Raw genomic sequence first — 9,712 nt, forward strand, 5'->3', positions numbered from 1 at the left:
TAAAATCCTGCTGGCAAGGCAGTGCAAAGGCAATGGTTTTGGTAACACAAAAAAGAACAAAAAAGGTAAGCACATGGGATCTTGTGATTCCTGCCTAAGAGTATTAAAAAACATGTTAAACAAATAGAAATGGCGAAAAACTAAATAACCCAGTATTTTTAAGCAAACACAGGATTTTAGGAATGATAAAATGCAGGTTGTTCATTTCCTGATCTTTCCATTTATGCTTAAACATCTCGTTGCGTTCGCAACTGGTGGTGGATTTTCATCCTTGTTACTCGGCAAAAAAACACCAACATTTTGCAATCCGGTTTGTAAGTGTGTGTGTTTGTTTGTCTGTCCGCTCACTTATATTTGCCTACAGGACACAATTTTAAACCGATCTTCACGAAACTTTATCAAACGGTAGAGTTCGTAGTCCGACAAAATCCTATATATTTTTGGGATCAAAAGGTCAAACGGTCAACATAGACCAAAGGTCAACCACTTTTTCCAAATTCCTAAAATCCTCAATTTTCATCCGATTGACTTGAAATTTGAATAGGATATACATATCGGCAAACTGAATTAAACCACCAACTATTTTTGAGATCAGCATCGGCCAAAAGGTCAACATAGGCCAAAGGTCAACAACCATTTCAAATTTCTAAAATCCTCAATTTTCATCCGATTGACTTGAAATTTGAATAGGATATACATATCGGCAAACTGAATTCAACCACCAACTATTTTTGAGATCAGCATCGGCCAAAAGGTCAACATAGGCCAAAGGTCAATAACCATTTCGAATTTCTAAAATATTAAATTTTCATCCGATTGACTTGAAATTTGAATAGGATTTACATATCGGCGAACTGAATTCAACCACCAACTATTTTTGAGATCAACATAGGCCAACAGGTCAAAATAGGCCAAAGGTCAACCACTTTTTTATAAATTTCTAAAATCCTTAATTTTCATCTGATTCACTTGAAATTTGAAGGGATTTACATATCAGCAAACTGAATTGAACCACCAACTATTTTTGAGATCACCGTAGGCCAAAAGAGCAACATAGGCCAAAAGTCAATAACAATTTCAAATTTCTAAAAGCCTCAATTTTCATACAATTCACTTGAAATTTGAATGGGATATACACATCAGTTAACTGAATTCAACCAACAACTATTTTTGTGGTTAAAAGGATGCTCTACTGAGTGCCATTCCACTTTGTTCTGTTTTGCCAAGTGTCGCTCTATGAGTGATTTTTCATCTGTCTGTCCGTCAGTTTGTTTGTGAGCAGAATATCGTAAAACGTTGTGGATGGATTCGGATGAAATTTGGTGGAGAGGTTGGGTGTGCGACAAGGCCAAAATGATTCGATTTTGGTGATCATGATCAGATCTCGTGAGATCTTGGAGACGACGGCCGGGATTTTCAAAGCTGCACACGTTCTCCACGTTTTCAAAGTTAAGTCATTGTTCACAATTGTATTTTGTCGAAACTGTATTTATCTTTCAGTGTGTGAACCTATAGTGTGTCCCTTTTTGAAGTTTCTCGGTGTTGACCTTTCATAAATTAATCGTTTCTGTTTGCCGCACATGTTGCAGCCTTGCAGCCTCAGGCGTCCCCTGTCCCCCGTCGAAGTTTGTTTCTTCCTTCACTGTTTTTGCTAGGTTTTTAGATTTCCCTTTCTCCCCCAAACTTCCCCGTACATCTACTCTTTATCTCACGTTTTAACCCCCCCCCCTCCACCCCCACAAAAAACCCAAAAAAACAAAAAAAAAAAACATTTATTTCCCATTCTCCACGTGTGAAGTTGTCCCATCAAGTGCTTCTGCCCAGGTGCGCTGTCTCGCCCCGCCCCCATTATCTCCTTGCCTTCCACCTTTTCCCCTGTTCACATGACTCGTGGTTGTCCCTCTCGGCTCCCTCTCCCCGTTGGTATTTTTTTGAATATTAGATTGCTCTTCTTCACGGTTCTGTTTAAATATGTTTAAACTTTCCCCTGCAGTGTTTTATTCAGTGGTTTATTACAACACGCTGTTTTTCTACCTATTTAAAAGGCTTTTTTCAATTTCCTCTCCAACTCATTCCATTTCAAAAAAATATTCAATCTCTTATAATTCTAAATCACTACATGCTCTAAATTCACATTCATTCCACCCCTCCTCTATCATTCTTAAACGGATCGCTAACTTGAAAATCACAATAAACCCAAATTGTTACAAATGTTCGTCTTTCATTAATCATCCACTTTCTAAACTCGCCCCTTGCCCCTGCCCTCCAAATCTCCCCCCTTGCCCCTCCCCTCCAAATCTCCCCCCTTGCCCCTCCCCTCCAAATCTCCCCCCTTGCCCCTCCCCTCCTAAACTCCCCCCTTGCCCCTCCCCTCCAAATCTGCCCCCTTGCCCCTCCCCTCCAAATCTCCCCCCTTGCCCCTCCCCTCCAAATCTCCCCCCTTGCCCCTCCCATTCAACCCCCCCCCAACCCCTCCCCTTCAAATCTCCCCCCCAACCATCCCTCCCAAATTCTCACCCCTCCCACCTCCTCCTCAAAGCTGCCTCCTCCCCACTTCGTCTCCCTTCTATCTCATGCCTCCACCTCCCCCAACCTTCTACTTTCCTCTGACCCCCCTCAAAGAACGCCTCACTGTTCCTCATCCCATCACCATCAAACCTTTCGTCCTCCTCATCCTTCCCTCTCTTGTAACTCTTCTGTAATCTCTGACACACTATCAACTGCTCTCCCGACATCCCCCTCTCATCCTTCCTCTGACCCTACCCCTCCCCTGTCCTGCACCCGATGCTCCCCCTCTCTGCTCATTAACGGTATGGACCTCAAACATCCGGGGCCTTCGCTCAAACCTGATTGATCTCTCCATACAGGTTGCTTCTGACAATCCAGACTTGATCTGCTTAACAGAAACCTTCCTCCTTCAATATGTCTCTGATTCCTTAATATCTCTTCCTGGTTATTCCCTCCTCCGTTATGATAGACCTGAGCCTCGTCCTGGTGGTGGGGTGGCTATTTTTATCAAAAACTCTCTTCCTCACTCGCCTTGCACTGCCCTCTCTCCACCTCACCCCCAGGAGTACATCTGGCTATGGCTTCCTCTCCGCTCCCACCTTTTGTTCATATATGTTCTGTACCGTCCTCCAAACAGTGATGACTCCAGTGGTGTAGTCTACGTGATATGCAGGTATACGCCGTATACCCACTCGGAAAGGTCCAGGATTTCCGTATACCCACTTAAAAATGCACGAGGATACGTAACAACATAGGTTCGTGACAGAACTTTCACACTTTCATTCATAAAATGCGCTATATAAATAACTTTCATTCATAAAATGCACTATATGAATAAAATTTGATTTGATTTGATAAAATTCACCCCGTCTGTGTTAAGAAGCACTGACTAATGGCATTGGGGCTTCAGTGACCTGTGACCCGGATCTGACGGCACCTACTGTTTGCATTGGTGAGTGTGGTGGTGCTTATGGGGTGTCGCTTCAGGACGGGTGTCGCTCCGGGGCGCGTCGCTCTGGGACGGGTGACTATGAGGCTGGAATGGAAAAATCACAGTATACCCACTACAAAAAACTAGACTACACCACTGGATGACTCCCTTTACATTTCGTGTCTGACAACATGGACCAACTTCTATCAACTCATCCAAACTCTCTCTTCCTCATATGTGGCGACTTCAACTGTCATCATGCCAGCTGGCTGGGTGTGGGTTCCTCTCTCACCTGACACTGACACAATCTGTCAATTTCCAGACCCGGATCTCAGTCAATGGAGTATCTTCTCTTCGAGACTTGGTTATGAAAAACTTCCCTGCAAATGTCTGCTGCTCTTCTTCTGCTCCAATCGGTTCTTCTGATCATGTGCTTGTTAAAGTGGACATCTCTCTGGCCATTCTCAGAGAGCCTCCTCAGCGCCAACGAGTCTGGCATTTCACTCAGGCCAACTGGCACGGTCTGCAAGCAGCCATCAATCATCTGGACTGGTCTTCCATCTCCACTGCCTCTGACATAAATTCTTCCTGGGAATTCTTCCAAAGCAAACTGCTCTCTCTCATGCACAGATTTATCCCATCTCATCTTCAGTTGTCGTACCCTTCCTCCCGTCCATGGTACACTGGATCTTGTGGTGAGGCAGTTGCCCTGAAACAACTTGCCTTTGCCTCTTGGAAGGCAAATCCAAATGAAGGCAATCTCAGTTCCTTCCACCAAGCTCGGAACAAGTGTGTGTCTACCCTCAGGAGTGCCAGGAAGCACTATCTCTCCACACTCAAGATTGAACTCTCAAACCTGTCTCCTTCCTCCAAATCCTGGTGGCGTCTGGTCAAATCCGTTTCTGGTGTTTGTTCCCCCTCCATCCCCTCCCTTACCTCAAATGGCTACACAGTTGACACCGCACATGACAAAGCCGAATGCCTCAACTCTGTGTTTGCCTCAAAATCTTGTGTCCCAAACCCATCTCTCTCTGTTCCCACCTTTCCCAGTCGAACCCAACTGCTCCTGGACTTTGTGTCCTTCTCTCCTGACAAGGTGGAGAAGTTTTTGTCAAACCTCGACTCTGATTCTGCAACTGGACCAGACGGCATCAACCCACGGGTCCTAACATCCCGCTCTGTCGCTCTATCTCACCCTCTCTCTGTTCTTTTCACCCTTTCTTTTGCTCAAGGTCATCTGCCAGCATCTTGGAAATCAGCAAACATTACCGCTTCACACAAAAAGGTGCAAAAACAGATCCTTGCAACTACAGACCAATCAGCCTGCTCCCAATTATCAGCAAAGTCACGGAATCCATCATTGCTTCGGATATCAAATCCTTCCTCTTCTCCAATGGCTTGATCTCTGATCATCAATTTGGATTCAGACCAGGTCATTCTACTCTGGACATTTTGCTTCTGCTGTCTCAACAATGGATGGAGGTCCTCAATGCCAAACAGGAAATCAGAGCTGTCTCCCTTGACATATCACGTGCCTTCGATACGGTCTGGCACACAGCTCTGCTCACCAAACTCTCCTCCTATGGTATCCATGGAAATCTCCACTCATGGCTTGCGGACTTCCTCTCTGGTCGTAGGCAACATGTGGCCCTGAATGGATTTCTCTCATCTCCCCTTCCTGTTCTGGCTGGAGTTCCCCAAGGTAGTGTTCTGGGCCCTGTGCTATTTCTGATCTTCATCAATGATCTCTCCGACTCTCTGGAAAATCCTCTCTATCTCTTTGCTGATGACTCCACTATCTGCCGATCCATTCCTCATCCCTCAGATCGGCAGTCTGCAGCCTCCTCACTCTCTGCAGACCTGTACAAAATCACAGACTGGTCAAACAAGTGGAACATGTCTTTCAATCCTGACAAATCCCACACTCTTACTATGTCTCTCCGAAAAGACCGACTGGAAAACCCTCCCATATACTTTCTCAACAATCCTCTCCAAGAAGTTCTGTCGCTCAAGCTTTTGGGTCTCACTATCTGCCATGATCTTTCTTGGGAAAACCACATTTCCAAGCTGGCCTCCAAAGCCAGTCGCCGACTGGGCATCCTCCGTCGTGCGAAGTCCTTCCTTGGCACACCTGAGCTCCTCACTATATACAAGGCTTTCATCTGCAGCTCAATGGAATACTGTTCCCCCCTCTGGGCCGGTGCTCCTGCCTCACTCCTAGCTCGGCTTCACACTGTTGAAACCAAAGCTTTCAGGATCATTGGTATCTCCCGCGATGAAGCTGATTCTGAGGGCCTTTCACTCACTCACCGCAGGCAGGTTGGTGGTCTTTCTGTCTTCTACCGACTACTCTCCGGTCTTGCTCCCCCACCTCTCTCTGTGCTCTGTCCCCCAAATATTTCTACAGATCGCACAGGATCTGCCAGCAACCCCCTTATGGTTAAACTGCCAAAATCAAGACTCTCTGCTCACCTTCACTCTTTCATTCCTCTTTTCTCCCACCTCTGGAACAAACTCCCTCACTCTCTTCAATCCCCTCCTCCCTCCAGGTCTTTAAAACAGCTGTTCACCACCATCTCTTATCTTCTCCCATCCAAAACCTTGATCTTTTCTACCCCCGATAATTTTCACCTCAGATACACTTTCTTTTTTGAAATTCCAACTTCTTTCCTGGAAGTCCTTGCAGCGTTGATATATTTGAAACCTCTACCACCTCCCCCCAAGCCCTCCCCCTCCCATATTTCTCTCGGTGTCCCTGCTCTCAAATGTTGTGTTTGTGTCCTTCCCCCTCTCTCCCCATCTTGTGTTCCGCTCCCCTTATTTTGTGTTTTATGTGTCGGTTGACTTTTTGTGTGATTAATGTTAGCTCTTTCACGAGCCTCGATCTCGTATCCAAAACAAAACAAAAATACAAAAAAAAAAAAAACTGGATCCAGGTACGAGAATTTGAAAGTGATTCTTCACCATTGGGAGATGGGGCTAAATCCGATATATGGCATGATATCTCAAAAGGTGATATGGACGGATTTGGATGAAACATGGTGGACAAGATATATGTGTGACAAGGAAGAATTCATTCAATTTCGGTGAAGATCTGAATCTGAATCCGGATCTGAGAATTATTTAATTCTAAAAGTTAATCTTCACCATTGAGAGATGGGACCAAAAACGGCATATAGCACAATATCTCAAAAAGTTATGGACGGATTATGACAAAACCTGATGGATGAGTTCGATATGTGACAAGAACAAACTTGTCATTAGATTTCGGTTCAGGTCCGGATCCAGATCCTGTCTACCTGTGGGCTACAAATTGTAAACTGTTCAGCCTCGCGGAGGTATGTGCTCTACTGAGTGTCGTTCTAGTTACTTCTGCCACCAAAGGTGGATGGAGGTTATGTTTTCAGCCCTGTCTGTCTATCTGTCTGTCTGTCTGTCTGTTTGTGAACAAGATATCTCAAAAAGTTGTGGATTGATTCGGACGAAATTTGGCATTGATGTAGCGTATGTGACAAGGACAAAATGATTAGATTTTGGTGAAGATCCGCATTCGGATCCAGTTAGTAGAATTTATTTTTAATGATTCTTCACCATTGGGGGATTGGGCCAAAAACGATACATAGCAGGATATCTCAAAAAGTTGTGGTCGGATCTGGACGAAACTTGGTGGAGAGGTTGGGTGTGTGACACAGACTAACCCATTCGAATTTGGTGAAGATTTGGAAATGGATTCGGATATGAGAATTATTTAATTTTTGAAGTGATTCTTCACCATTGGGAGATGGGGCCAAAAACTATATGTAACATGAAACTTAAAAAAGTTGTGGACGACTTATGACAAAACTAGGTATATGAGTTGAATATGTGACAAGACCAAGATGATTAGATTTTGGTTCATGTCCGAATCCAGATCCGGACTATCATTGGGATACAAAACGTAAACTGTTCACCAGGCGGAGGTTTGCGCTCTACCGAGTGTCGTTCTCGTTTAAAACGGCAGAAGTGTTGATATATCTGAGGAAGAATGATTTCAGCTGATAGATCACAAAAAAGTAGTTCCATTGAGGTTCAACTTACTTTTTACGAAGAAGGTTCAGCGCCGATCCCAGAAGCTCCACCTTCGCTTTGTGCAAACACGTAGCATACGTGCTGAGAGTGTGTCCACTGCCCAGTGCACAGCACATCGACAGCTGGTCCCCATTGCTCGGTGCCTCCAATCGTTCTTGTTCAGACCATGGATGTACAGACATCTCTGTCGGACAGAATGTCTTCTGAAACTGCTTCGTGTACTTTGGTGGGTTAGCCGTCGATTGTGCTAAAGTGGTAACCTGGGTAGTCACCAAGTCTTGTGGAGTCACCAGGAACTGCTTGACGTGAGCTACTGGTGAAGGACCTTGATGAATGGAACCTCCAGTTCCGGTGTATTCCTTTGTGAAGTCGTCTTGCGGAAGTTTATCAGTCGAATGTGCGGATCTCAGAGAGTGACTATGAATCTCAACTGGGCTAGAAAGCACGTTTGAACCGACAACTTGTTCTCTGTAACCCAACACATCTTTGGTCTCCCCCACACCCCCTTGAGATGTTCTCCTGCCAATTGAACAACTACTAATTTGACATGCTAATACTCTTTCCAGCTCCAAAGAGAAACTAGTCTTTGGTAATTTACAAATCTCTCTGCCACCGTGCGCACTGCCCAAACATGTAACATCTCCACTGCTTGCAACAAATGCATGATGAGGCCTGGAGTGATTTGATTTTGGCCACCTCTGCCACTGCTTTGGTGGCCCTGTAAACAACTCGGGTGTGTAAATGGACAAAGGCTTCCGCGGCTGACATGGCCTCCCGCTCCAAGTCTGGTGGTTTCCATTCACCCACACATCTGGGCTCAGGGAGGGCCTGGAGTGCAAGAATACTGGTGGCTGAGAGTAAGACTGTGGAACAAACAAGTTTGTGAAAGTGCGAGTGCTCGTAAGCTCAGGATTGCTTTTCCATCGAAGCAGTTGGAGTGGGTGTGGTGCCCCCAACTCACTTTCTGTCTCTGATGCGAGGCAGGAAAAATGCTTCCCTGGGATTGCAGTCGAAAGACTTTGGGTCTCGTGTGCTAGTACGGGAGAAAAACTCCCCAAGCTGATGGGTCCAGCTTCTACAGCGGCGTGGCCAATTGGCGAGGCCTTCGATGATTGAACTGGTCGCAGGGAACAAGTAAAAGTGTCTCTTCTGAATCCTGAAGATGCCGTCGGTGGGCAGATGGGACCGCTGGGCCGAGCAAACCGGCCTCCATTCCGCCGTAGACGTTCCTTTATAAGACACTGCATGTTCTCCATGCAAACGGCTTCCCTTTCCCATGGCCACAAACTCACCATCTCACCACGCCTGGAATATGGCAAGGATTTACCGGAAGCGCTCGGCTCAAGAAGGTCTTTGTGGAAACGACCGTTGACCGAGTTGTCCCTGAGCCTGGCCTGCGGTGCCATGCTGCCATCTCGAGCACGTCCCATACCATCTGAGAAGACAGTTGGCATGGTGATGAGGCAAATTGTGGACGGTGGTTCATCAAGCCAAGACAGGTTACAAATTCAAGAACTTGCCGATCAATTCTGTTTTTGCAATGCTGAGATGGAGGACCCTGTAATGAAAGCACCGATCGTTATTTGTGATCCTCAAGGGAGGCAATAAACGTTTTCTTGATCACGACAAATAAATGTTTTACTGTTGTCATTAATTTTACTCATTAAATAATAAAAATGTGACATTTTAGAGAAGGAGCATCTACAACAGCATCAGCAACATACATAGTCAGGTTCACTATGTTAACAAATATAATTTTGTTCAAAAATTTGGGAGATTAGCAAACCTGTACATTTTTGGAATCATCAGAGCATGGAGAATCCGAAAATCAAGTTTGGCATTTGCACAGACACAGATTTGAACAGATATTTGAACAGAACAGACATTTGAACTTTTGGATTTTCAAAATGGCCGCCATAAAATACATATTTTGCGCTATCTCGGCTTCTAGTCAACCTGGAAACTTAATTAAATATACTAATCATATGTTTTCTGGGTCAAGGAATCCAATAAAGGCCTCAAAATAGTGCTCAGGATTATTGAAAAGCAATAAACAAAGGTAATTGAAAACCATTGTCTTTATATTTGTGATATAACTGTATTACATAATACATGATATTGCAAGTCCTTTGAAGTTATAGGTTGTTATAGGAAGTTATAGGTAGTATCAGATTGAACTATAAGTCCTATACACAGGATCTACGA

At 44.8% G+C, this 9,712-nt stretch overlaps 1 protein-coding gene across 1 annotated transcript in view; it reads right to left on the bottom strand.

Moving 5' to 3' along the window:
* LOC137431856 (uncharacterized) overlaps positions 1-8,996 on the bottom strand; it is a 34,764-nt gene extending 25,768 nt beyond the window's left edge. Inside the window, exon 1 of the mRNA XM_068123618.2 lies at positions 7,517-8,996. Within this exon, the coding sequence (XP_067979719.2) occupies positions 7,517-8,961 (1,445 nt within the window). The 5' untranslated portion in view covers positions 8,962-8,996. The remainder of the gene's footprint in view (positions 1-7,516) is intronic.
* Between the last annotated feature and the right edge of the window lie 716 nt (positions 8,997-9,712).

This window comes from Myxine glutinosa, chromosome 7 (assembly GCF_964187855.1).
Source record: "Myxine glutinosa chromosome 7, kmMyxGlut1.1, whole genome shotgun sequence".
Lineage (NCBI taxonomy): Eukaryota > Metazoa > Chordata > Myxini > Myxiniformes > Myxinidae > Myxine > Myxine glutinosa.